This window comes from Sturnus vulgaris, chromosome 10, assembly GCF_052056855.1.
Source record: "Sturnus vulgaris isolate bStuVul1 chromosome 10, bStuVul1.hap1, whole genome shotgun sequence".
NCBI classification, from domain to species: domain Eukaryota; kingdom Metazoa; phylum Chordata; class Aves; order Passeriformes; family Sturnidae; genus Sturnus; species Sturnus vulgaris.
The window spans coordinates 4,569,921-4,596,985 of NC_142252.1; the positions used below are offsets into that span (position 1 = coordinate 4,569,921).

The 27,065-nt window shown below is 53.2% G+C and overlaps 1 protein-coding gene across 2 annotated transcripts; it reads right to left on the reverse strand.

The window, feature by feature from the left end:
• Positions 1–1,558: 1,558 nt before the first annotated feature.
• On the reverse strand, positions 1,559–25,195 carry SLCO2A1 (solute carrier organic anion transporter family member 2A1). 2 transcript variants are annotated; one of them, XM_014870426.2, is made up of 14 exons: positions 25,023–25,193; positions 14,450–14,587; positions 12,410–12,572; positions 10,220–10,435; positions 9,104–9,202; positions 6,925–7,052; positions 5,830–5,911; positions 4,760–4,924; positions 4,301–4,490; positions 3,109–3,268; positions 2,634–2,797; positions 2,448–2,512; positions 2,226–2,346; positions 1,559–2,139 (listed from the first exon to the last, which is right to left on the reverse strand). In XM_014870426.2, exons 1-14 carry the CDS (start codon positions 25,110–25,112, stop codon positions 2,019–2,021), a joined length of 1,902 nt encoding a protein of 633 aa, XP_014725912.2. In that variant the 5' UTR covers positions 25,113–25,193; the 3' UTR covers positions 1,559–2,018. The 2 variants fall into 2 exon arrangements, with proteins under 2 accessions (XP_014725912.2, XP_088026513.1); XM_088170387.1 differs by having other exon boundaries at positions 1,559–2,346; positions 25,023–25,195.
• Positions 25,196–27,065: the final 1,870 nt, after the last annotated feature.

Below are 27,065 nucleotides of genomic sequence, written 5' to 3' on the forward strand. Positions count from 1 at the left end.
CTGACCTTGTTCCCAGCCCGTGGCTCTGCTGCAGCTTGGCAGGGCTGTGTTGGGATGGCTTTGGCTGGACAGTGGGATGTGTCAAACTCAAGCCCTTCTTGCTCCAGCTGCCTGAGCCTGAGTCAGGAGCCTGCTGTGTCCACACATCCCCAGGGCCTGAGGCCTTCACTGTGCTAATGCTCTTCTGGTCAGTGTTTTTTCCTATGGATTGTACTCTGAATTGTTCTCCTGGAAAAGACACAGGTTTTTGGAGGAGAATGACGAGCACAGTGATAACCAGGGTAGCAAAAAACCTGAAAGAGGAAGAGGGATTGCTGAAAGGCAAAGAAAAGCAAAAATAATAATGCCTGGACATCAGCATCCCCAGGGGTGGTTTCCAAGGCTCCCTGAAGCAGATGTTCCAGCTGTGACCTTCCCTGTGCACTCTGCCACCTTTGGGGCCAGGAGCTTCTGTTGGCCCCATTTGGGCCACCTTGTGCATTTTGTGACCAGCCCCTGCTGGGGCTTGTCCTGCTGAGTGTCACCCCTGGTGCAAAAGAAGTGGAGAAATAGAAGGTCAGGTGTGTGTTCAGGGAAAATCTGCCAGGTGGAGGTGGAACAGGAATAGAGATAACGTGGAGGGGGCTTTTTCATGAAGACTTTGGTGATCCAGGGCAAATCCAAGGCAGGTTCCCTCCTGTCCTCTCCTTTCCCTTGGCTCCCTCCATGAACATGGATGCATCAGGGCCAAGAGCACAGGGAAAAGCCATGGGGCCTGAATACATTCAACCCATAAAAGCCCTGAAAGAAAGCCCCAAACCCACTGTACCCTGCCCAGAGCTTGCTGCATTGAAAAAATTACAGGATTTTAAAGTAGCTCAGTGCTGGAGTGAATCGTAAGGTTGTGCTGGATCAGAAGGAAACATGGAGCTGACAGTCTGATTAATTAATAATTGTAAAGATCATTAATGATAGAATAGGCAAAGCTGAAGTTAAAATACTGTTTTAAAATGCTGGAGCAGACTGTGGTCTGTGTACTGGAACAATCCCATCACAGTGAGGACTAACAGAACCCTCCAAAACCCACCTGAGAGGTGTGAAACAACCAAAAACAGCGACCCAGTGAAGGGTGAGAAGGACCCCAGACCTTTGGGACTGTGGTGTGAGGGAAGGGGAATGACACTTTTTAATGGCCAGGCATTTCTTTGTTCGTTGTCCCTTGTCTGAGGCACCAGCTCGACCCAACCAAATCCCAGAATTGATCTGTGCCAATAAACCTATCAAGGATAAGAACCTCAGGACAAAACCTTCTTCTGGCCCTGCCTGCTTCCCCCTACCCCTCCCCATCAGGGAGATGCAGGCAGGGCTGGGCAGGTTTGAGAACTGCAGGCAGGACCCCGAGCTCTGTGTAGCCCTTACCAGCCCTCTCCCATCACCCATAGAGCTGCAGGAGAAGAATGTCCCCCTCTGCCACCATTTCTTCCTCTTTCCAGCTGGAATGTGCCAGACTGTGACCTGCAGCCTCCCCAGGGCTTGTCTTGCTGGTGGGGGGAGACCCAAGAAAGCACCACAGTTGGAAAAGTGACCTTTATTTAAAAAATAAAAAGAGCAACAAACCCCAGATGTTCTGCAATAAACCCCTTGTGTTGACTTGTTCCAACATGTGCGTGGTGTCCCTGCTCACCTCTGTGGAAGCTGTGGGGACACCAGGGCTGGCAGCCACCTCCCCTGCTCCTGTGCCAGCCGGGAATGTCACGCTGGAGCAGGACCGTGTCCCACAGCAGGCACTTCTCCTCTGCCTCCTGCTTCAGCTGGCTGGGGGCTGCTCCTCCCCAGGGTGCTGGAGAGCCTGGGGGATGCCCTTCCCAGGAGATGCCATTCCCAGGAGGTTCCATTCCCAGGATGGGGCTGGCCCCCTCGCTGGGAGCACCTGGGCTGTGGGAGAGGAGCTCGGCGTCGCTCCCGTGGGAAGTGAAACAAACCCAAACAAGACAAAGTAGTGGCAGTGGGTGATGGGGTGTGAGTTCAGTCCTCGGGGGCTACACCAGCCCCGCTGCCTTCTCCTGCACGTTGTACTCCTTGCTCCTCTTCACCTTCCAGCTGATGAGGGCCAGCAGCACGGTGCCCACCACCTTGTAGCCCACCTGCAGCCCCAGGTATCTGCCAGGAGAAGAGCAGGGACATGCCATGTCTGGAGCTGGCCCTTCCAGGCAGCCCCAGGCTGGGCTGGGCTGGGCTCAGGGTACCTGTTTCGGAGGAAATCGTTGTTGTAGTAGGCGCAGAAGCGGCGCTGGGTGCACTGCTGCTGCCAGTGGATGCAGGATGAGTCGATGAGGGCTCCAAACATGGCAGGGGCCGGCAGCCAGGCTGGAGGGAGGAGAGGATGGAATCAGGGGCTGATCCCGAGGAGGTTCAGTGCCTCCCACAGCTCCAGCAAAGCCCAGCCTCGTTCAGAGATGAGCACTCACCCAGCAGTCTCATCAGTAAGAACTGCACTCCGATGGCGAACGACTTCTCATCCTGGTTCACCACCCTGCAGGGGAGAAGCCAGGGGAGGTCAGAGCTGCTGGATTTGACCAAGACTTGGGCTGGGTTATGGCATCCCATTGATCCCAGCATGGGGACCCATCATATTGACACCCCCCCTTGCTCACCGTAACACCATCATGTAGAGGGGGTTGTGGGACAGGCAGGCGACCAGGGCAGCAAAGGAGATGAGGAATATGGCAGGAAGGAGCATATGGGAGCAGCTGACTGGACAAGAGCCCGTGGAGGTGGAGAACAGCTCATTCCCATTGAGGGAACAGTTGTGGTAGATCTGTTGGAACAAAACAGACGTCAGAGTCCCAGCCCCAGGAGCAGGTTTCTCGTGATCCATCATCCCACATCCCTGTGCAGGACACTGACAAGAGCACCAGCTCCAGTTTAAAGGCACAGCCATGGCATCCTGTAATGGGATTTGCCACCATCCCTGTTCCTCAAGCAGGTTCCCAGGGCATTCCAGCAGTTCCCCAGGGCTCAGCACACTGTGTGAAAAAGGTTCCACCTCCTTATTGCATTTGTGGGTTCCTGCAGCATCACTGCACTATTCCCAGCAAGGCTGCTTTGCTAACCACCTGCTTTACTCACCAGCTGTCTGGGATTGGAGGGGTTGGTGGTGCTGTTGGTGCAGCCAGCGAAGCAGGGTGAGATGTATTCCGTGGTGTTTTTCCAGCACACGGGGTTGAAGATCTGCTTAGAGCATTGGCATCCAACCCGTGCCTTAACCTGCTGCTGGGAATTGGGTGTACTGCCAGAAAGAAGAGGGGGGAAAAATTGGTAAAAAATTAAGAAATAGGAGAGGAGGAATTAAAAAAAAAATTTAAAATTCCCTTTTACTAGTTGAGCAGTTTTCCAGTTCCTGTTTGGGCTGGGACACTGCCAGCAGCTGCCTGGCCTTCTGCCAGCCCCTGATCCCTGCAGGTACCTCTGGAAGTGTGCAGTGAATGTCACAGGAATTATGTTATGTCTACAAACAAGTACTCACACGCTTCTTTTCTCGTTTTTCTTTTTTTTTTTTTTTTTTTTTTTTTTTTTTTTTTTTTTTTTAAACTGAAAATTAATCAGCCAAAAGCCTGGAGAAATGGATCTGGGCTCCATCCAAAGCTGCACAAACAGATGTGTGAACAGCCACAGCTGGAAGCACCACACGAACACAAACTGAAAGTGGGCATGTTCCCAAACAAGCCTCGTGACTGTGGAAGTGAAGAGGACAAACTCAAATGTGCCCTGTCTTCCCTCACTCCTCCTAGGAGTGCATCTGCTGGAGTCACAGCCTGAATCCCGCAGGAATGTGGCACTGGGCAGGGTGGGATGGGGCTGCTCCACCTCCTGCGGGAAGATGGCATCAGAAATCCCTTCCTTGCTGGCAGTGCGCTGGGAAATGAGCTCAATGCACTTGACATCAAGCCTTGGTTGTATATAAATGTCATTTTTATCTCAAGAAGTCATGGTAAGAGCCAAAAATATCCACTGAGGTGAGGAGAAATGTGATGTCCACCTGGAACGCTGGGAGCGTGTGAAGCGATGTGGACACAATATTACTATTTTTCCCCTAAAAATTCAGAGTGAAAAATTACACCCTGCTTGTTTGGCCCAGAAAATCATGGATAAACGCCCTCTTGAGCTCTCTGGGCTGTGAAGCACCCAGATCTCCTCCATGCAGTGGGGATCAAGGAGCAAGAAGCAGCACGGTGATGCCTTCTTCCTCTCCACCTGAGTCTATCCCTCCTCACGGCTGAGAGCTGGAGAAACAAGGAGCTGTGAGCAGCTCCTGCATTACCTGGGGTGGTAGATGCCCTCGATGTGGCCTGTGGAGCAGCCCATGAAGAAAATGGGCAGGCAGATGAGGATGGAGAAGACGAGCACCACCACGGCGAAGCGCGGGATGGCCCGCAGGGAGAAGCAGAAACGTTTCATGATGATCCCTCCCAGCAGCATCCCCAGGGCTGCTGCTGGCAGATTCACAGCTCCTGCGGAGGAATGGAGCCATCAGGGGGGTCCTGCCTGCCCAGAACCCCTCCCTGGGCAGGGGGCAGCTCTCTGGACCTCACAGGAGTTGGGAGAACCCACAGATCCAAATGTTGTCCAAGGCAGCCCAAACTACAGGTCAGGAAAGTCACCAACTACCCCAAGGTGAACCCCAGGTCTCATCTAAAAATGAGCTTTCAGTGATTTTTAAACCCTCTCCAGGATTTAAAAAGCTTGGGGAATGTGGGCAGTTGGCTCCATCCGTGCTCACCTATGAGGAAGTTGGCCTGGGAAGGGGAGGCACCGTACTGCTTCTCCAGGAATTTGTTGAGGAAAGTGGCCAGACCCGCAATGACAGAGGAGAAGCTGCACTGAGCCAGCACCAGGAGGATGAAGAGGGGGTTGAGCAGCAGCCTGAAGAAGATCTTTGGGAATCCTACAGGGAAACCACAGGAAAAATATCTTTTAGCCATGTGATCCTCAGGCCAGCGATTTGTACTGGGAAGAAACCCCCACCCTTAGCCTGCTCCCAGTAAGGATGTCTGTGAGATGATGATGATGATGATCTGCTGGGGATGTCTGTGGGCATGGGAAAGCAGGAGGGGAAACATCCTAATGTGTCCCAGCAGCTGGCAGGACCATGGATGTGTTTTCCTGGTGGGACATTGTGTCCTCTGGCGCTGTCAACAGAGGCAGATGGACCCTGGGAGCAGCTCTGTTTGTTTGGTCTCTTATGAGTTTTCTAATTAGCAAAGAGAGCAGTGAAGAGCCAGCATCCATTAAAGCCCAAAGAGGGGAGAAGAGGGAACTGACAGCTCCAGGATATGACTGCAGTGGGGGAAGAGGCAAGGAGGGAGGGGTTTGATGTGGGAAGAAATCGTCCTGGAGCTAAAAGAGTCATTAATCTGGTCCCTCAGCAGTGACATCCCTCTCGAGCCTGTTTTGGCTCCACATAAACAGTGTCAGCTGCAGTGGGGTGACTTCGTCGAGGAGCTGCTGGCGCCAGCAGCCCCATGCCCTGGAGCTGGGGTTAAACCTGGTTTAACTCCTGGAGCTGGGGTTAAACCTCCCAGTGACCCTTTTCCAGCACACTCCTACCACTTTAAGGTCCTCAATGCAAAATTCAGGCCCCACAGAAGAGGTCTGTATGCAGAGGGAGGCTGTGCCCACCTTCCCGTGGTCCTTAAGCCCTTGTGGTGCTGGAGCTGGTCCACACACGGTGCTGAGCTCCCAGGAACTCCCAGCAATCCCCCTGGGTATGAATCTCAGGTGTGGTGGTCCCCACCCACCCAGCACAGCCCAGCACAGCCCAGCATCCCCATTCACCCTCCAGGAGTTTACTTTTTATGAACTCCAGCAGGGAGGTCTCCTCAGCAGCTCCTGTCTCCATCTTCCTGAGCATCCCGGCCTCCTTGTTCCGCTCCTGGGAGGGGAGAGATGAGCCTGTGGTGAGAGGGGCTGGCACTGGCCTGGCACAGGGAGGCTCAGCAGGGGCAGGGTCTGTCCCAGGGGCCTTTGACCACCCCCCCAGCCAAGGCTGACAGTTACAGCAAACCCCCATCCCATGTGCCCTGAGCATTTCTCCAGGCTGGGAGAGCTGGGAGTGTTCACCTGGAGAAGAAAAGGCTCTGGGGAGAGCCCCTTCCAGTGCCTAAAAGGAGTTCCAAGAGAACCAGAGAGGGACTTTGGACAAGGGTCTGGGGTGCCAGGACAATGGGGAATGGCTTCCCACTGCCATTAGGGTTAGATGGGATCTTGGGGACAAATTCTTGAGGTGGTGAGGTCCTGGCACAGGGTGCCCAGAGAAGCTGTGGCTGCCCCATCCCTGGAAGTGTCCAAGGCCAGGCTGGACAGGGCTTGGAGCAACCTGGGCTAGTGGGAGGTGTCCCTGCCATGGCAGGGGATGGAATAGGATGAGCTTTAAGGTCTTTCCAACCCAAACCATTCTGGGATTCTGTGATTAAAGGGGTGAATTATCTTAAACATCACTGCAGCCCCTGAGCAGAGCAGCAAGACAGCAACTTGTTGTTGGGAGGTTTCAAGAACTTAGAAATCTTTCCTCCCCTGAAGCCTGACAAAACACCTCCCTTTTGACTCTGCAAAAAGTCTGAAAATGAAAGTTAGAGATAGTTCGGCTCAAGTCTGGGAAGTCCTTTAGCCATAACTGCGAAATATTTTGGGTTGGATTTTACCTTTAAAGAATCATTGAGTAAACAATTTAAAAAGAGAACTGAAGTATTTTTGTATCAAAACCAGTGGGGTTTGGCTTTGAAAACACCAAAATTATATTTTCCATCTTTTAAAATTTGTTTTAATGGGAAAGAGTTGCTGGACTGCCTTCCTCCCTCCCACCCCCTCTCCTCTGGGGACAGGTATTCCCTCCCTGAGCACATCCCTGGCTCCAGGACGTTCCAGCCTCTGGAGATGAGATCTCACCTCTCCTTTCAGCATGTACCGAGGGAAGAAGAAGTAAGGGATGGAAGTGAGCACCAAGCAGCCCGAGGAGATGAGCAGCCCCAGCCACCAGGCTCCGATCCACCGCTGGTCACTCGGCGTCAGGTCCACTGCCATTGCAAGACACAAGGACAGGCTGTAAGAGCTCCAGGGGTGACAGGGACCAATCTCCATGGAAACATGGACTGGTGGAGTGTGAAGAGTCCCAGGAGGCACAGCCCAAGGGTCTCTCCACTGGCATGTAAGAGCAAATGGAGGTGGGAGCTCCCAGCAGTGTTGGCAGCAAGACTGGCCCTGGTAGTGTTTGACCTGTGTTTGCCCTGGACAAGGCCCTGCACCACTGCTCATCCCAGCTGTACTGAGCCTCCCAGGTGACTGCAGGATGGATTTGGTTCAAGTTCAGCTCTAACCCCTGAGCCAACCAGCGAGGCAGAGATTACGGGGTCTGACTCCCTGCTCTGCCCGGAGAACACGGTGGGTTGGACCACGCTGCCTGACAGGGATGCTGAGCCAAGACAGGGACTGGGAAAGGACACACTGATTTCCTGGAAAAAGCTGCTCTCCCATTGTTCCAGGCTTGGTCACCTTATGCTTGCAGGGACCCTGTGCTGGCAGAAGCTCCTGGTTTCCGAGTGGACCAAACTCCGGGCGCCTTCTCCGGAAAAAGGAGGAGAAGGTGAGAGCCGCTCTGTCTCCAGCACACACATCCTTTGGCTGGGCCAAGGGATGCTCACGGGACATTTGACAGATTGCTGGCTTGGCCTGGGGACCCGGCTGCCCACGGCTGGGAAGGAACCAGCAGCCAGCTCCAGGTGGGAGCTCCGTGCCAGGCTGGGACAGGAGAGGAGCCCACACCCCCCTGAACAATCATCCCACTTCCCCAAACAGGAGCACTCCACTCTGGAGCTTGGACGTCATCATGGAGCGACCAGGCAGAGGCTGCTAAATCCGTCTGCCGCCGCGGGGAGTGGGCCAAGGCTCTTTGGCGTTTCCTGCCCACGTTCATTTATTATTCTTATCAGGCACCGGACAAAAATGTCAGGCAGGCTCTGATCTCTCTAAGGAAACACAGGAAAAGCCATGTTAATGATGGAGCTGGGGAGAATTCTTTAGTGATTAAGTTACCAGAAATAATGAGCACACGCTGTGGATAAAGCAAATTATCCCTGTGGTGGCGTCAGCTCAGCCCCTCTCTCTGCAGGTGCTGGTGCTGGGGAGGAGGATGAGTAGACTCAAGTTCTCTGTGTATGCACAGAGCAGTGTTTGCTCTGTGGTTGTCTTCTCCAGCCCTGCATTCCTCAGATTTCCCTGCTCCTCTCCCCCACCATGCTGGGGTTGTGGTGTGCTCAGTGTGGTGGCAGTGGGCAGACCCCAGCCATGGCCTCCAGTGCAGAACCATGAGTTGGGCATTGGAATGTCCCTACCCCAGGGCTCTGCTTCAGTGGTGGTGTCAGGACCACCTCTCTCTGTCCTTATGGGGTGATGGAGTGGAGAAGTATGCTGGGGGTGCTTTTTCAGATTGGGCAGCATGTTTTATGGGTCACAGTGTTACCGTATGGACTAGAAATCCTGAATATTGGAATATAAAGTGTATAAACCATAATAGTAGTAGTAATGCTAAGGCTTGGAGACTGCAGTTCCCAGAGTAGGCCCTGGGAAACTAACTTAGGAATGTGCTGTGCTGAGGAAACAATGTTCAAAAGATTTAGCAGAGCATGCAGAACTGTTAGTGATAAGGTTAAAGTATAATCATAAATAAAGTACTGGTGGTGGGCAGTGGCATAAGAGAGAGATTGAGGAGGAGAACACTATAGTCCTAGGATAAGCAACCATGTAAGATTTATGACGTAAAATGCTATCTACAAGGTGAATGTATCTATATTACTTAGAAGAATGTGTACTTCTGCACATAAACCATTTGTAAAAAGGGTATAAAAACCCTCTAAAAAAGGGAACCGGTGGGATCCTGACTTTGGACGCGAGTCCGCAGGTCCCCGGGCCCCGAATAAAGCACCGCATAAACTGACACTCTGTTAGTTTGTGTTTTGGTTTGAGGTATCAGGTAACAACAGGACTGGTGGCTTCTGTCACCTTTCATCTCAGAGTGACCTTCTGACCCACAGAGGGTCTTTAGGACCACTGCTACCCGAGCAATACTCACCACTGTCAACCCTTCCAATATCCACGAAGAGCCGCAGCACCACGGACCCCAGCAGGTATCCAAAGGCAGGGCCAAACACAGCAATGGCAAAGAGGATGGCTGGGAAAGGGAGCAGAGAGAGCCCCTGTGAGCAGGGAATGGTGGTTTCCATGCAGATATGGATTCTGTCTTCCCAGGAGAAGCAGGAATGGTGGCACAACACACAGAGGGGAGAAACCACCCTTCACCACAATTCAGATGGTGAGAAGGTCCCCACTGCCCCAACACTGTTTATCTGACAGGAGCAGGAGGGGGAAGGCAGCTGCCTGTGGGAAAAGTGCCTCTGCTCTGCTGCCATCAAGGCTTTGCTGACACAGTACAAGTTGTCAGCTACACCTTGAATATCTATGATATTCACGAACCCCAGGGAGCAGCAGGGCAGTGACATCCTGGGCTCATACAGGTGACTGAGACCTTCATTTCCTCTGGAAAGCCAAGGAAACAAACACATCCTAATCCTCAGCCCAAGGAAAAACATTTGATACAAACGTCAGGAGAGGTGAAAGATTCTGAGGGCAAAAACAACCCTGGGTCAGCTGAACCCTCCCACTCTGAAATAGATAACCCATAAGATCAGAACATTTTCTTTTGACTCGTTTGCAACGACAGGATCCAAGTTCCCTCCTTGAGAGAAACTCTACACAACCTTCTCAAGATTTTTAAAAGGAGACAGTGGGTTGAGCTGCATCAGACATAAAATGGAACGAGACTTGGGGAGATGGAATTTCTGCTGTATCGAGGCAACCTGGATCACCCAGAGCCATTCACCCTGACAGACATTCCCACGGCCCTAAAGGGAGCACCTGTTTTATAAACAACACACCAGTCCCACTTTCCTTCCTCTTCAGAACCTTTCAGGTTCCTTCAGTCCTCTTTCATTCATTTTCCTTGCAGATTTGGGAATTCTAAGGGATCAATTCATTGGATCCTTAATTGCAAAGGGAAGACAAGGATGCTGGAGCTTGGAGAACTTGGTCTAGTGGAAAGTGTCCCTGGATGAGCTTTCAGGTCCCTTCCAACCCAAACCATCCTGGGATTCTGTGAAACAAAACAATGTACAGCAATGGTCCCACTTACCAACATACAGTGGGGAATTGTTGGCATCTGCAAAGTCGTCCACGTAGGATATCCCAAAGGGCTGGATGGGCACAGTGCCAATCCCAGCCAGCAGCTGGGCAATCACCATCATGGCCCACACACTGCTGGCCTCCTTCTGGGGGTCTCGGGTGGTGTTTGGGCACACAAATCTACTCTCTGCATAGCACAGCTCAACCTGCCCCTGGCTTTTGTTACCTGGAGGAGAAAGAAAAAAATGAGCATTTCAACACTGGGTACATCCACTGCCTCCTCCCACACTAAATCCCCAAAGAGCAGGAATCTCCCAAACTTGCTGAGTAAGCACAAACTGCTGGATTTTGGATGGATTGCTCATTTTATTCAGTAGTTCTCATCACCCTGCCCTTCCTTTGGAGTATTGCACTGAGGTCAGGGTAGCAAACAACCAGGCTGTGATTTCAATCAAACTTTTAAAGAGTTCATGCCATTGAGTGAAGGTTTAATGAGGGCAGACCTAACCCATGGCTGGTTTTTGCTGTCTGTGGTCTCTGCTCCCTTGTGGTACCTGGGCAGGAACAGGGAGTGATGCCCACTGGGGTCAGCTGGCTGTCCTAAGCAGGACACCCTGCCCTGAATCTCTGCTGCCCTCATGGCTCAGGAGGAGCCCAGCTCCTTCCAAAACATGGCCCTCGCTTCTTCACACAGCCCAGACACGGGGTCTTCACCCTGCTCAAGACTGCCATGGACACTCCAACCAGGACTGAAGTATCTTCAGGGGCTGTTCACACACCGAATGTGTTCTTTTCCATCATCAGACAGTCCTCATAATCTCAATATCTCTGCCCTGTCCATCTGATTTTGCAGTCCATCCTCCAATCCTGTTCAGTTTAGCAAAGGAGTTCTGCAAGAATCATGCTCTGCACAGAACTTTTGGGTCAAACACAGTTCTTGGTACTTTCTTTCAACCTTTTCACTGATTTCTGGTTATACTTCCATGGTTGCACACAAGTCCAACACTAATCAATTGGGGCATCAGAATTACTTGACCAATGCATAATTCCTGTCCAGTTCCCTTATTGTTGTACCTATTCCCCCCCACAGGGAGCCCAGCTCTGGGCAGGGACCAGGGTGACACCTGCTCCTTCCTCATTTCCTTTGCAGTAAGACCAGCCCCTGCCCCAAATCCTGTCCTGTCCATAGCCTGATGCATGACTTTAAGCTGCTGGAAAACTTGGTGTCTGATGCCTGATTTACTCTCCAAACTCAAAAATCATCAGATGGGGACGAGCAGAGGTCTGGATTTCCAAGGTGGCACTCCCCACAGAGCCTGAGGCTCGTCAGCATTCTGAGGATTTAGGGACCAAAACCACTTTGGAGAGACAAAGCCAGTCTTGTGGCAAGTGATGCTGGTTCTCCTGCTTATTCCATTCTGTGTAGAAAACAGAGCTGCCATCATATGCACGAGCTTGTTCCCAAAGCCTTCCCAGTTAAAGCAGGAGCCTTCCTTGGACTGGATCCTAAGGATCCTGGCCAGAGCAGAACAGGCTCTGGTGGCAGGGGAGCTTTGCTTTATCACAGAATCCCAGAATGGTTTGGGTTGGAAGGGACCTTAAAGCCCATCTCATTCCTACCCCTGCCACAGGCAGGGACACCTTCCACTGTCCTAGGTTCCTCCAAGCCCTGTCCAGCCTGGCCTGGGACACTTCCAGGGATTCAGGGGCAGCCACAGCTTCTCTGGGCACCCTGTGCCAGGGCCTCACCTCCCTCACAGAGAAGAATTTCTCCCTAATATTTAATCTAAACCTCCTCTCTCTCAGAGAAACAGTGGCTGCTCCATTCCTGGAAGTGTTCAAGGATAGACTTGGAGCAACCTGGGATAGTGGAAGGTGTCCCTGCCCATGGCACGGGGTGGAATGAGATGGGCTTTAAAGTCCCTTCAAACTCAAACCATTCCATGATCCTGTAAAAACAGCTGGAATATCGTGCAGGAGAGACAGAAGAAATCCCACATGCGATTTTTGCATTCAGAGGGGGTTCCAAAGCTATAACCATGTCAGGCTTAATCAGCCACTGCCCACCTGAAGGCTCTGTGCTCAACCACTGTTTGAATCACGTGTACCCTAAAACCACCCTCTTTTTTTGGGCAGCCGCACGTCACCCATCCTGGCACAGCTGGATCTGGGTTTGTGGGGCACATGTGGTGGCACTCACCGGTGCTGAGTGCAGTGAACTCGTAGGGGCCGGACAGGAAGTGTGGCAGGGTGACCAGGAAAGCCCCCAGGGCCAGCAGCAGCCCCCCGGCCCCGATCACGCGCGGGCGGTGCACTCGGCTGCCGAAGTAGCTGACAAAGATGATGAGCACCACGTTGCCGATCTGGAAAAGGCACAGAGAAGAGGGAGGAACGTCAGAAGAGGTCACAGGGGACATCCAGGCCCTGTGTCTGGGTGGGTGGACGGGTCTCTCATCAGGAGCTGTTTCATCCCCTTGCCCTGCGTGTTCACAGCACCCAGTGCTCCCTTCTCATCTCCAGACAGAGCATCACTCCTCGGCCACCTCTGGGCATCCATCCCTTGTTGGCAGGAACAACATCACAGCCTCCCTGTGATCTGGGGCTTATTCAGCACCCACACCTGTCCCCCATCCCACAGGCACCACAGAATCCTTTAGGCTGGAAAAGCCCTCCAAGAACATCAAGTCCAAGCATACCCCCAGCACTGCCAAGGCCACCGCTGCCCCATGTCCCCAAGTGCCACATCCACACGTCTGTTAAACCCCTCCAGGGATGGGGACTCCACCACTGCCCTGGGCAGATGTGCTGGGCTGGACAACCCTTTCAATGAAGACATTTTCTCTCATACACAAACTAAACCTCCCCTGGCACAGCTTGAGGCCATTTCCTCTTGTCTTGTCCCTTGTTCCCTGGGAGAAGAGATCGACCAATGTGGCATAAACTGACAATTCCTCCAAAACCAGCAAGGAATGAAACATTGCCTCCATCCCTGTGACTCAAACAGACATGAGCCCTGCTACAAAGTCCAGTTCACTGCAAATATTTATGGCCCTGGACATTTACAACTGCAGACAGCATCAGCTAGAGAGCCATGAAACCACACAGCTCACTCAGGAGAGTGGGTGAACACCACAAAATTCCCATTACATGGGCTCTGACAACTCCAGACAAGCTAAACATCCTTCTAACTTTGGCATGTTGAAGCTGTCCCTGCTCATTGCAGGAGGTTAGGCAAGATGGCCTTTAAAGGTCCCTTCCAACCCAAACCATCCTGAGATTCTATGTATGGCTAAGAAAACTTTGTATTTATGTTTGCGTGGGCTCCCTTGTTTGCCTCTTTGTGGGTTTTGTTCTTGGAATTGCTGTAGGCACCAACGCAATAAGATTGTTGTCTTGGACAGGCAGGGCACCTCACACAGTCACAGGCACCAGGAAGTCTCAGTGGGCCCTGAGACATCTTTTTAATCCCAAAATGTTCATGCTGGTTGAGGTAAGACTTGGGCACCCACTTCCCCAAGGATCCAGGAAGATTCCCGGTTACCAGCTTCTTGATAGACCATCCCATGTGCTCACCAGGGAGCTCACGAATAAGTGTGCTGCCACTTAGTGCCAGCAAAAAGAGTCTCTGCCAGCAGACCATTTCCTGGCCTTTGCCAGGCCTTGAAGAGCTGCTAGGAAGGACAGAATTCCTGAAAACGTGAACGAGAACTTATTCCAAGGGATTTCTTGATAAGAAAGTGTTTGTGAGAAAATCCTCAGCCAGCTCAGCAATATGCCTTAAACTGCCAGAGGGCAGGCTTAGATGGGCTATTGGGAAGGAATTCTGCCCTGTGAGGGAGGTGAGACCCTGGCACAGGGTGCCCAGAGAAGCTGTGGCTGTCCCTGGATCCCTGGAAGTGTCCCAGGCCAGGCTTGGAGCAACCTTGGCTAGTGGAAGGTGTCTCTGCCCATGGCAGGGGATGGAATGAGATGGGATGAACTTTAAGGTCCCTTCCAACCCAAACCATTCTGGAATCCCACCCAGTGGAAGTCTGCTCTTGTCCAAGGGCCACCACCACAGGACCCTCTGTTCCCCCCTGGATGTGGCAGAGCAGAACAAGGCGTGTCCCAGAGCACAGCACGGCTGCTCCTCCCAGCACACGGAGGCTGAGGAAGCCCTGGGTGTGAACAGCCCTGAGACCCGGTTGGGAAGGTGCCCCCCAGGCCCTGGCCACCCTTTGGGTGTTTCTCTCCCACTTACCTCGTGCAAGCTGGAGATGAAACCTGAGGAGAGGCTGGAGAGCCCAAAGCGCTTCTCGATGGTGGTGAGGCTGCTCTTGAAGTTGGCGCTGTAGAGGAGCTGGGAGAGCTGGAGGAGCCCATGGCACAGCACAAACACCTGTGGGCAAACAAAGAGTGCCACCCCAGTGAGGATCCAGCTGGAATCACAGACTCATTGAGGCTGGAACAGACCTCCAAGGTCACCAGGTCCAACCTTTGACCGAGTACCGCCATGCCCACCAAACCATATTGAGAAGTGCCACATCTACTTGCTGTTTGAAACTTCCAGGGATGGTTTGAAACTTCCCAGCACTTCCCTGGGCAGCCTATTCCTATGATTATCCACTCTTTCAGTGGAGAATTTCCCCTGATATCCCATGTGAGCCTTTCCATGCACCCTTTGAGGCCATAAGAGACCACAGTGCCCTGCTGCTGTGTAACTGCTGGCAACCACATCCTGCAGGAGTGTATTCCAGCTGGCCACGGACACTGGCTGCACCTCTGGCATGGATTCACTCAGCTGGAAAGTCAATTAACCAGACCTGCTCCAAGGGGTGTTGCTCGAAAAAGTCGAAAAAGAGTGTTAAAAGCCCCAGAGGGAGAGGATGAAATATGCACAGCGTGGTCTCACTACTGGAAGACTCCAAAGGAATATTCCAAACCCAGCAGCTTCCCTTGAGCCAGGCAGTGAGCTGAGCCAGGAGCCAAGCTGAGCAGAGGCAGAGGAAGGAATACAGAGAGCTTAGGGACAAATCTGGTTGAAAGAGCCCGGGTGGGCTACGAGAGGAGAGCGCTCTCAGCCAGGGATGCAAGAGGCAGCTCACAAGTGTCTTTTGATCTATATTTAGTCAGAACAGCTTTCCTTTATTTTACTTGGAATGGAATGCATCCACACGGTGCCAAAAGTATTTTAAAATCAATTAAAAGAAAAGCCAAGACAATCAAACAACAATAACAACAAAAGAAACAAACGGGGGAAAGTATTTTAATTTATATTCACAGGAAATCAAATATTTGCTGAATACCGGAAGAGTGTCCCTCAATGATAACGTTGGGAAGTGAGGGATGATGGATGGGGGATCAAAGGTACTGCAGGACTGACAAATCTCTCATGTCCCTGGCCAGGAGAGCAGCAATAGTCCTTATGAGTATTTACTTGGGAGGGTGGTAGCACCCAGTAGCCCTGACTCACTAAATGATAAAAAAAAAAAATCAAAGAAGACCAGAATTATCCACCCAGCTTGGAGGATGCAAATTCCATAAGTGGGTGGAGTTGTGTTTTGGGAGCAGAGGATGATGCAGGGCCAAGTCCAGCAATTGTAGCAGAATTTGGGTAGAAGATAGGCAAGAAAATGTTTTCTTAGGGGTCTTTTCCTGTGAGAGTGGAGAGATCCAGCCAAAAGACCTGGCTGGGAATCTAAAAGCATAAGGGATGGGAGAGATGCTGACAGATAGCAGAAGAGAAGAAGATGGAGATGAAGGAGAAGGAGAAAATGGAGCCTTGGCAATGTGAGGGCAGGCTTGGAAAAGCCTGGAGACCACGGGGAAGACAAAGGAGAGAGGCACACACCCAAAAAATTAGGAAAGAAGGATCACAGGCCCAAGCTGCCATCATGGAGTCACCAGCCATATCTAGGAGGGGTGAGATCAGGCAGGCTGGCATCAGGCTGGTATTGCCATTGCAATAACCAGGAGAGGACAAAGTCCCAAGCTGGGACTTTGCCCCGACAAAAAGCTGCAGAACAGGAATTTGGGGTGTAACGTGGGAAATCCTCCCAGACAGGGCCAAAGTGGAAGTGGAATGTCTGCCAGTAAACTCTTGAAGCTGAATGACCTCTCTCCCCCTCCCACTATCAGCTCCCACACTCGAAATCCCATCCCAGGATAAAATCCTGCGGGTGGAAGCTGCATCCACCACCTTCCCCAGGCATGACCTGGAATCATTGCAGAGTGACTCCTGCCAGGATGGGAACAGGAGAGGGGATCTCGTTGCCAGAGTTTTTGTTCATGTGGCTCTGGCCAGACTCTGCTGAAGCCACTGGAGCAAGGAAGCTCGGGGACTGAGCTTGGAGCAGCTGGACATGGAGCTCTCCCGGAGCCAGGCGTCAGCCGGGGAGGCAAAGCTGTTTACCAACAGGGAGGGAAGAGGGTGGATCACCAGGACTGAATTTAGTGCGGCAAATGTCAGCCCAATCCCAGGGCAGATGGAGAATCGAGGGCAGAGAGGATGCTGGCACAGAGGGAAGGTGAGGAGGAGAGGCAGCCTGGCTCCCTGGAATGCTGGGGTGGGCAGGAGATGGGGTGGGGGCATGGAGGGACCATGGGAACCGCAGCAGGAGAGGAGAGGAGAGGAGAGGAGAGGAGAGGAGAGGAGAGGAGAGGAGAGGAGAGGAGAGGAGAGGAGAGGAGAGGAGAGGAGAGGAGAGGAGAGGAGAGGAGAGGAGAGGAGAGGAGAGGAGAGGAGAGGAGAGGAGAGGAGAGGAGAGGAGAGGAGAGGAGAGGAGAGGAGAGGAGAGGAGAGGAGAGGAGAGGAGAGGAGAGGAGAGGAGAGGGACAAGCTGTGGGTAGAGAGGGCAGGGAGAAAAAAGCAGAACTGCCAGGAGAGGACCCGAGATGTGTTTATGCCTTGATGATAACCTGGGATGGCCAAAACCCCTGGATCCAGAGATGCCTGGGAACAGGCTGGGGCTGCCTGCCAGGAGGCAAAAATGAGGTGGGAGAAATGCAGCTGGAGAGCACCAGCAAAGGGAGAGGAAAACCTTGGGGTGTGACTGCTTCCCCCTGCCCATGGGTCCTTCTAATCCAGCTCTTGTCTGTGGGATTAACCGGAAAGGCAGCAAAGCTCCTGGATCCTGGATGCTCCAGGGATGTGATCCCACCCTGAGACCACACAGCAGCCTCAGCCCTCAGATGTGCAGAGCCCAGAGAATGGGAGGGGAAGGGCGGGGTGATTTTTTTTTTTTTTTTTAATCTTGGGAAGAACCTGCTCCCCAAAACAGCCAGAGAAAGGGAAAACAACCTTTGCTCCAGGACAGGAGTGTGGCTTTTCCAGACACACTCCGAGTGTCTGGAGGCGAGATGAGACCCGATTCAAGATTTCCCCTGCATTCAGAGACTCTGTTTTAATTAAAATAAAGACATCCCGAACCTTGAAGGCTCTGAGTACAAAAATCTGGGAGAGGGCCTTACTTGGAGGGCTCCCCAGAAGGAGTCCATGCACTGCCTGAGGCTGGTGGACATGAGGGGCACCACTCTCCTGTGTCCCCTCACGGGTCCTCACGGGTCTCTCCCATCCCTGTCTCTCTTCCCACACGTTCCCATCCCCACACGTTCACGTTGACCACCCACAACCCGCTGGTGCATGGAAACCAGCCCTTCCAGCTGCACCAGATGTGTTCTGCTGCCCCAATCCATCCTCCCTGGTGACAAGAAGGGGCTCTCAAGGAAGAGCCAGGTCACTCTCAAGCAGGGAGGTTTGGCTGACGCAGAGCCGACGCGAGGCCGAAGGCACGGTGGGAGGTTGAGGAGCTGGGGGCACTCCCAAGTGCTGACCCTCCACAGCAGAGGCTCCCACGGGAGCCTGGTGTATTTTTGGAGCTGCAGGACAGGCAGGGAGCAGCACGGGAAGGCCAAAGGCGTGCACCCACACGGACCCCCCCAAACTGTGCTCGTAATCATCCCTGCACTTCTGTCGGAGCAATGCTGGCTCCAGGCTGTTTATACAAGGCACTTGACTCCTTTCCAAAAGGAGCTGCATTTAGAAGGGAAGCAAACTCCTGGGGGACACAGGCTGCTGCCCCCACCCAGCTCGTGGGGACCAGCACCTCCCAGGGCAGTGCTTTTTCCAAAGGAAGAGAAACCCACCCCATTCCAGGGAAGGGGGAGCGCTGGTCCTGCCATGCTCCGGACAACGGGAGCTGGCAAGCATTCAATCAATCCCAGCCTAAACTTCTGTCTGAGATGTCTCCAACAAATACTCAGGTTTCATCCCATAGAGTGAACCATCTCTGTGGAGCCTCCAGGGATCTCCAGGAGTCAGGATAAGACTCTTCCAGGTGGGAGCCTAACTCTGCTCTGCAGGGACCACTGGTTTGGTAGGATCCTGCTACGTGTGGCATGGCCATTGCTCCACCTGGAGGAGTGAGTTAAGGGTTAATTCTTTGCTCTGCCTCCACAGCTCATGTCCAAAGCCATCCCTCACCTCATTTTTCAGTGTCTTCCCCTTGGCAGCCTTGGTTGGAGATAAAGAGGGTGGAAATGTTGACGGCACTTGTGCTAATCTCCGTGCCCCCCGGCATCTTTCCCATGGCACTGGGGATGGGAAGAGCCAGGGCTTTGTTCACTAGATGGACACAAGGAGTGCCTGGAGAGCTGGACACCCTCACAGAACTTATCCAAGTTCTCCTTCTCCCAGGTGAGCGATGACACCAAAGCAGGACGTGGCCAAGAGCAAAATTAATCTGGCTGGATGGAGTGAACCTTTGGGAAGGACTAGGAGTAAGGATGCTCCATTAGTTCTTTGCCTAAGCAGGGTACAATTGGAGTTGAGTCCAAAGCAAAATTGTTCGACCTGAGTGGAAAGTCAGAAGACTTTTCTCCCAAAATCAGGGAACATTCCTCCAAAAGCAGCAGACTGCAAGCTACCCACCTCTGGAGACTCCCTCCACTTTAATCTCCTGAGCTTGCAAGAGAGAAAAAAGGAGAGTGAGGGATGAATTGTAGGAATTACAAAATTTTAATAGGGAGAAGACAGAGTGTTTATTTTAGAGTTTGCATAGAGTTTGCACTGGGAGATCCTCCTGCAGTAGGACAGCTGAGTTCACTCAGTCTAAAAGAAATATATCAGCTGGATATGGAAAGTGTAGGGAGGTGTGGGGGAATACATCCCTCCTTGGCATCACTTTCCTATGGGCAGCTGCCTGGATTTGTGGATCAAAAAGTACCATGAAAGATGAAAAAAAGCACAGCATTTCCCCAAAAGAACCAAATACCCTGCACAGAACCCATCCTTTAGCACAGAACCTCTGATCCTGCTCTGATAGCAGAAGCTGGCTTCTAAGTGGGACTTCTACTGCAAATAATAAAATAATATAAAAATTGACCTGATTAGGGATTGCTGGAAGAGTGCTGGAATGACAACTGTCTACTGCCAAGCTAGGCACGTTTTACACCCCACAACTGTCACGTGCAAAGACAATATTTGCTCTTTTTGCAACACAAGACACGAGATTTCCTGGCACTGTATCCTGATGACTTTGCAAGGCCCATGTGAGCCCAGCTTTGCCCAGAATGGAGGTTTTTTGGCTGTGGAGGATTGCTCAGACAGACCCTCAGTGTGGGAATGCTTCCCAAGAAATAGGATGCCGGGCATCCTCCGGCAGGTTGGGTGCTTGGTCTTCCTTCGTTCTTTCCTGAAGGTGTCTCTTCATGCTGGGGCATCAGGATCCGAGCAGGGTTTCCCTGAGGGCAGGTCCAGGCTGGCTGGCTTTGCCTGCCCCAGCAGTGTGTGCAAACACTCGTCCCTCCCCGTGCCTCGTGCTCCCTATCAGCGTCACTCCTCTCCCGTCCCGCTCCCCATAATCTTATCTACGCTGACCACTCCTTGCTTGTGTTTGGGCACCCAACCACCTCGCCCCTCATAAAATTCCCTTGTCTCAGGTCTCCTAGACCTTGATCCCACTTAACTTTCCAAGCCATCTCTTTCCTTACCCCACTGCTGGTGGTGTTGGTGAAGACCGGGTGGTCCTTCCCTTCTGGAGCCTGATCCCACCAAAAGCAGACGTGACCACAGTGCTGGACCATCCAAACCCAACCTGTCTGGTGCCAGCACCATCACCACAAATGCTGGAAGGCCCTGGTCACTGCAGGTCCTTCTCCCCGTGTCACTAAGGACCCTCTTTGTGTCTTTGCCACAAACACTCACCCAACCCGCCGTGCCTGCCTGCACAGTGCCCAGGGTTGAAATATTGCTTTGATTTTCTTGCTCAAATCAATGGCTCTAATCAGTCAAGACTTTCTCCTTTCTGGGTTTCCCTCTCCAAACCTCCAGATCTGTGACTTGATGAATCTCCTGTTGTGGCTAAACAAAGCAATTCATAATCTTTTCCAACAGGATGTAAGAGCACAACTGGTACATCTCCAGGCTTCTGGAATACTCTCCTCAGCAAATTCCTTTAGTCCCTTGGAAGGAAGGGACAAAAAACTTGCTCTGCTGCTGTTGGGACCTCAGAGCCCAAGGCCAGACTCCATTTCCTCTGCAGGAGACATCCAGACTCCCCAGGGAGGTGGGAGCTCCCTGCTCCTGTTCACTGCTCCCAACACCTTCATCCCGGGATGCTCTCAAGCCTCGTCACACTCTGAGAGGCCACCGTCTCCTCCTGACCTTGTTGTCCCCTCTCCTACCCTCTTCCATCCCCTCCCTGCCCCTGCCCCAGTACAACACCCAATTTAAACCTCCCCTAAGGCTTTTAAATCTCTCTCTCTGGATCACCTCCGGCTGGCATAAGCGAGAATTATTCTCTGTCGTCCTCCTGTTTCCTTTTCCATGCCATGCAGTTTACAGGCATGGAAAAAAAAGCCTCCTCCTGCCTGCACTCACAACACTTTCACACTGCTCCTCTGTGCTCTCCAGCTTCCAGCTGAAACTACTCCAGCTCCTCTAAATCAAAAGATATTTATAAAGCTCTCCTCCTTCTCATCTTTCTGGGGATCCCAAAATCAATTAAAATAGTTCAAAACCACGAATGAGACAGTAAAGGAGAAGAAGCCAAAAAATCTGAGGCTCTGTAAACAGAGAATTCCTGTGAAATAATCCTTTTCCAGTGGTTGTCTGAGAACAGAAAATGGACATAGAATCGTAGCATCATTAAGGTTGGAAAAGACCTCCAAGATCATCAAGCCCAACATGAGTTTAAATCACATGGTTGGGGCTCTGGACTGGGGGATGCTGGTGAGGTCCCTGGCCATATGTGGGTATCAAAAGGACCAACCACCTTCTCCACCTTTTAAACCTGTTTTAATCCTTTAGGCTGGGAGGTTCTCGGTGTCCCCAGTGCCCCCAGGTGCTGGCATCCACCTGAAGGTTGGGTTCATCCTGCATTTGGCGAGCAGCAGAGCTGCAAATCCCCCGAGCCCCAGTGCCAGGCAGCACAACCCTGGCAGCTCTGGGGGATGCCCAAGCAGGGGGACGTCCCTGCTCAGCAGAGAAATCACAGAACCATGGAATGTTTTGGGTGGGAAGGGAGCTTAAAGCCCATCCTGTTCCACCCCTGCCATGGGCAGGGACACCTTCCACTAGCCCGGGTGGAAGCTTGGGTGCTCCAAGCCTCATCCAACCTGGCTTTGTTCCCTACCAAGGATGGGGCAGCCACAGCTTCTCTGGAAAACCTGTGCCAGGGCCTCAGCACCCTCACAGGGAACAATTTCTACCCAATATCCCATTGAAATGCCTCATCATCACCCCCATCTGCACCAATACTATGGGATTATGGGGATGCTCCAGGTTTCTGGCCGAGGTCAGAGCCCAGCAGCCCCAAAACCTCCCAGCCCCAGAACCCGAAGGCTTTAGATGTTGTGCTCGTGATCTTCCAGGGGGATCAGGGTGGGAGCAGTGTGCAGAGGGCTCGGCAGCCCTGCACTCACACCAGAGCAGTGGCTGTGCTCATTGCGGCAATCACACTCCGGCCGGGCCAGGCGGAGCCCGGCTGTATCAGCACGGACCGAGCCCGTTCAGTGTCCCTGCACAGCCATTAAATACCCACGTGTGACCGGGAGTGACCCCACAGCACCCCATGGAAATGTCCCAGCCGGGCTCCAGAGGCAGCGGGGAGCAGCTGGAAGCACACAGATCCCAGCCCACATCCACAGGGAATTCCTTCCTGAAGCGCAGCTGCACCGTTCCTGCATCCCGAGCAGCGTCCCCACGACTCCAGCACCATCCCACTCTTCAGACCCCCACAGAATCCCTCAAACTGCCCCTTTCCACCAGACTTCTCCCTCCCTGACGCCCATCCCTGGCACCACTGTGTTCCCACTCCTCCAAACGCCAGTGGCAATGGGCTCAGCTCTGGAAAACACCCTGAGAGAGATGGGGGTCAGTGCAGGGGGTGGTGGTCTCTGTCACAGGGATCATGGAGGGGCAAGATGGTTTCCATGGAAAAATAATTTGTTATTTTGGCCCCAACCCTGCAAAAGACACCCTGAATGTGATCCCATCACGTGGGCTTTGGGGATTGAATATGAGCTTCGTGGTTAAATCTTCCAAGTCTTAATCACGTCCTTCCAAGCCTGTTAAAAGCAGGGAATTTTGTTGCGTTGGAAACATTGTCCCCATCAGAAACTGCCAATGCCTGTATGAGGATGTTGTGTCTGATGGCTCTGGGGAGGGTGATGCCCACAGCTTCCCATAAAATTTTGGGCTGGAGGCTTTTTTATAATCCATCATTCATAGCACCAGTGGCTTCTTGTACAAATAAAAGCTACAAACCCTTTCAAATCCAGATGTTCACCACACCTTGCCCTCTGATGACCATTCACTCCAAAACTCCCCAAACCTGGAAATTCCACTGCGACACTTTGATATCCTCCTCATTTTTGGGGGCTGAGAGGACTGACACTGCACACTAATGCTAATGCTTTCTGACCCTGAAGCAGTTCTTTTGTTAATGTATATGTTTTTCATGCAAATGTCTCAGGACAGGAAGAGTGAATAGCCAGGAAAGGGTGGGGGATCTTATTGCCTGTCAATTTATACATTTGCTCTTAAAAGCAAGAATATTTCTCTGAGGGATGGGTGTCCTGACTGCCCACCATCCCAGATGGAGCACATCATCCCTCTGATGCCAAGGAGCATGTTTGGGCAGAGCTCAAACTGTTCCTTCACGCTCTTGAACAGTGGCACTGCCAAACTGTTGACTTTTTAAACCAGAAATGATTTTAATCTAGAAGCTTTTAAAGCTTTTCTTCAGGCAATGTTTTTCCTGCCACTAGCAAAGTGACACCCCCAAATCATCTGCCCTTGGCCAGATGCCCCTAAAAGGTCCCAGGGAAATGCCTTGGGGCATGTGGGGTGCCGAGCACCCAGCCTGACTCTGGGGCACCCACATCCCACACCCTGCAGCTGCCTATGGGCTATACAAATGGAGTAGCATTTATTTGTTGGGGCTTTTGTTTTTTAATCCGAAATTTGACATCCTGCAAGAGGGTTTGGCAATGTTTTTTCGCTCCAGGATATTTTTGCTTGCTGCCAGTTTCCAGGAAAGACCATGAACTGCAAGAAGGGCTCTGGTTTTGGGTGACTTTACTCACCCCAAGTCAGGGTCATTACTGCAGCAGCCTGGAAGGGGGCTGGGGGCACATTTTGCACCTCCAGCAGAGCAGGGGACAGAGGAACATCAGTGTAGCCCACAGGCAGCCCCAAATCGCACAGGGTAATCTCAAGATCTTTCTCCTGGAGCTCACGGACAAAAAGTGTCATCAAGTCACCTGCTGGAATAGCCCAGCCCGGGCAGTGGGGACCTTCAGGGGTATGGGAGTGGGAGACATCACCTGGGATCATGCCTCCAGCCCTGGGAGCTCTCAGGAGGAGGAGCAGCAGCTTGGGAACAGCTCCGTGGTACCCTACAGCATTCCCACAGAATCCAGCACAGTCCGGGGAGGAGAGGGCAGCACCGTCCTTCATGTGTGAGTTAAGCTTGATGGCAAACCGAGCCCAAACCCATCCCGACCACGACACCTTACCCACGGCCACACATCCTTGAAAAGCCCGGGCTGGGAAGTGCTGGCACACCACAGCACACACAGAGATCCAGGAACACGGGTGGGAAAACACAGCCCGGCCCGGGCAGCACCGGCACCAGGGGTTCAACATCCCCGGAGCCTTCCCAAAAACCGCACCCGGCTGCTCCAGGTGCCGATGTGTGCAGGTGCTGCCAAGTGAGGCGTGGAAATCCCCCGGTTCCAAGGACATCCAGGCGAATGTCCCCAGGACAGGAACCAGCACGTGCAGCAGCCCCGGTGCACATCCAAAACCAGGGAAAAGCCAGGTGAGGGGCGGTGTGAGGCCGGGATGGTGGCAGGGTGTGACACACGGCCAGGTGAGCGGTGTGCTGTCACGCAGGCACTGAGCTCAGGCAGGGGCGGCTCTCAGGTGAGGAACTGGGCAGCCAGCACGGGAAAACTCACCTCAACCCACCGAGCTTTGGTTTCTGTCACTCAAAAACTCCGCTCACCCAAGTTTTTTAAAGCAAGCCCGTGTTATTGTAGGGCAGTGCTTTCTTTTCACACCAGGATGTGGTTAATCATTCCCCAGGCAGCCGCACACCGTGTCCCAGACGCCGTGGGGAAGCTCACGGAGAGCTGCTCCATGGGGTGGGTGCATCACTCCGAACCCACAGAGCCCCCCGGTAGGGCAGGATTCCCCAGGAGCTCCTGCATCACCAAAACCCTTCGTTCCACCCGCGGTGCGGGACACGGGGATGCGTGCGGTGAGCTGGGGGTCCCTCTCCAGGCAGGAATCCCCTCCCTCCCCGCCAGCATCCCTGCCCCATCCTCACCTTGATGTTGCAGAAGATACTCCTGGAGCAGGTGCTGGAGCTCTTGGGGATGTCAACTGGGGATTTGCCAACTTCGGGGTGGACTCCCATGGCGAGAGCTTCCCGGGGATCCCGGGATCGTGGGGCTGTGCGTGCGCTCCCGGCGCTCTCCGGCCCGTCCCGCCGCCCGCAGCCCGCACGGACCGTGCCGAAATCCCTCCAAGGCTGCGAGTGAGCCGGGCAGCGGGAGCGTCAACTTTTTATAAGTCGGCTCCCGGGAGCGATGATGAAACGCTTTCTCCTCCCTCTTTTGCTTTGCGCACCGAGGGAACTTTAAAGTCGCAGGAAGCAAAGGCAGCGCGCACCGGGCAGGTGGGGGAGAGGGCTCGGACACTTCGGGAGCGGGGGCTGTGCTGGTGGGACAATGCTCTACCCACCCGTGGGGACACCCGAGCCGCCTCTGTGCTCAGGTGCCAGGCTGCAGGACGTGGCAGCACAAGGAACCAGCACAGGCAGCGGAGCCTTCCCGCAGGGAAAACGCGCTGGGATTTTGATTCAAAGGCCCCCTGAAGGGGCGAGAGGAAGGGGAGGCACCTTTCAGCAGCTGAGATTTGGCTCCCAGGTGGTGGGAGGGGGAAACTGTATGGCCAGATGGAGAAATCATTCCCTGAGCCGAGGGGTTTTGGAGGGAAAACTTCTGTGTTCGCTTTCATAGAAAAAGCTGCATTTGTGAAGCTGCCGAGAGCTGTTTTTTTCACCGACACCTCTCGGGGCTTTGTTTATGCAAAGCACTGATTTATTTTGCAAGATCCTCTCAGGGGGAAACGCGTCAGAAGGAGCAGGGCAGGTTGATCCAGCCGGAGGAGAAACCAGCTTCAAGTGTTTTGTCCACATTATCGCTTTCCCTGCAGGTGGGGAGAGCAGGGGGACCCTGCACCGAACAGTGGGACCCACCCTGCGCTGTCCTGAGGCTGCAGAAATAAATCCCAGCTGCCAGCATGGATTCCCTGGGAGGGCTGGCGGGTCCCCCTGTGCGGTGCCAAGGACCGAGCCCCTCTCGGTGTCACCCCCGGCCCCACATCCCGCCGTGGGCGCTCACCACGAGAGGGTGCCTGGAACCCGTGGGAAGCCGCTCCCAGGCTCTGCCATCCTCCCTCCCGCCCCACGACCCCCAGGTGAGGACCCTGACCCTGCCTAGGGCACAGTGACAATCAGCACTGCTAACATAAAATGAGCTCGTTTTGGCTGCCAGCTTCCCAGTTTCTGAGCCCTGTCCCAGGACGGGTGGGTATCACTGACTTTGGGGTGACAAAAGAAAAATCCTTGTTTTTCAGCTTTCATTTTCCGCTCCCATCCCTGAATTTGCTACATCTTGAGGCAGGACGTGGTGTGGAGAGACCCTTTATTCCCTGTCAGAGTTAGCCAAGCCCTTTCACCCAACATTCGATGGTCAGACGTGGAAGTTTCAGCCTTACCAAGAGAAAAGCTCAAGCAAACCAACATCTCTGCTCCTCTCCCATCCTCCCCGGCGCCCAGCGTGCCACTGACCTAATTTTTCAGGCAGTGCCTGACCTGCTCCCCACTCCGTTTATTTTGCAGCAACCGTGACGCTCACTTTGTCATAACAACCCCCTCGAGCAGCAGCTGTTCTGGCCACTGACTCCAGCTTTTCCCTACAGATTTGTCTCCGTACAGCAGAACACAGCAGGGAAAATGCCTGATGAGCCTGAGCCCGGTCTGGCAGCAGGGAAACATCCCTGCCCTGATGCCCCGTTCCGTGGAAGGGGTTGGACACCCCGAGGCGGGGGGGTTGGTGACCCCCACAAGGGAAGGAAAAAGGCTCTGGTGGGTCAAAAGGGAATTGGGACCCTCTGCATCTGCCCCTGGTGAACATCTCTGGGGGCTGGATGTTGCCATGGAGTCCAACTGTTCCCCCAGCACTAACCCATGTCCCCAAGTGCCACATCCGCATCTCTGTTAAATCCCTGCAGGAATGGGGACTCCACCACTGCCCTGAGCTGCCCCTTCCAATGCCTGGACACCCCTTCTGGGAAGGAGTTTTCC

Bases quoted from the DNA above. Each gene is read 5' to 3' on its own strand.
- SLCO2A1 (XM_088170387.1), bottom strand. From the start codon at position 25,112: ATGGGAGTCCACCCCGAAGTTGGCAAATCCCCAGTTGACATCCCCAAG. The intron at 12,573-14,449 runs GTAAGTGGGAGA...TGCCTTTTCCAG, and splicing joins TCATCTCCAGCTTGCACGAG to ATCGGCAACGTGGTGCTCAT. The intron at 2,513-2,633 runs GTGAGCAAGGGG...TCTCCCCTGCAG, and splicing joins CTCTACATGATGGTGTTACG to GGTGGTGAACCAGGATGAGA.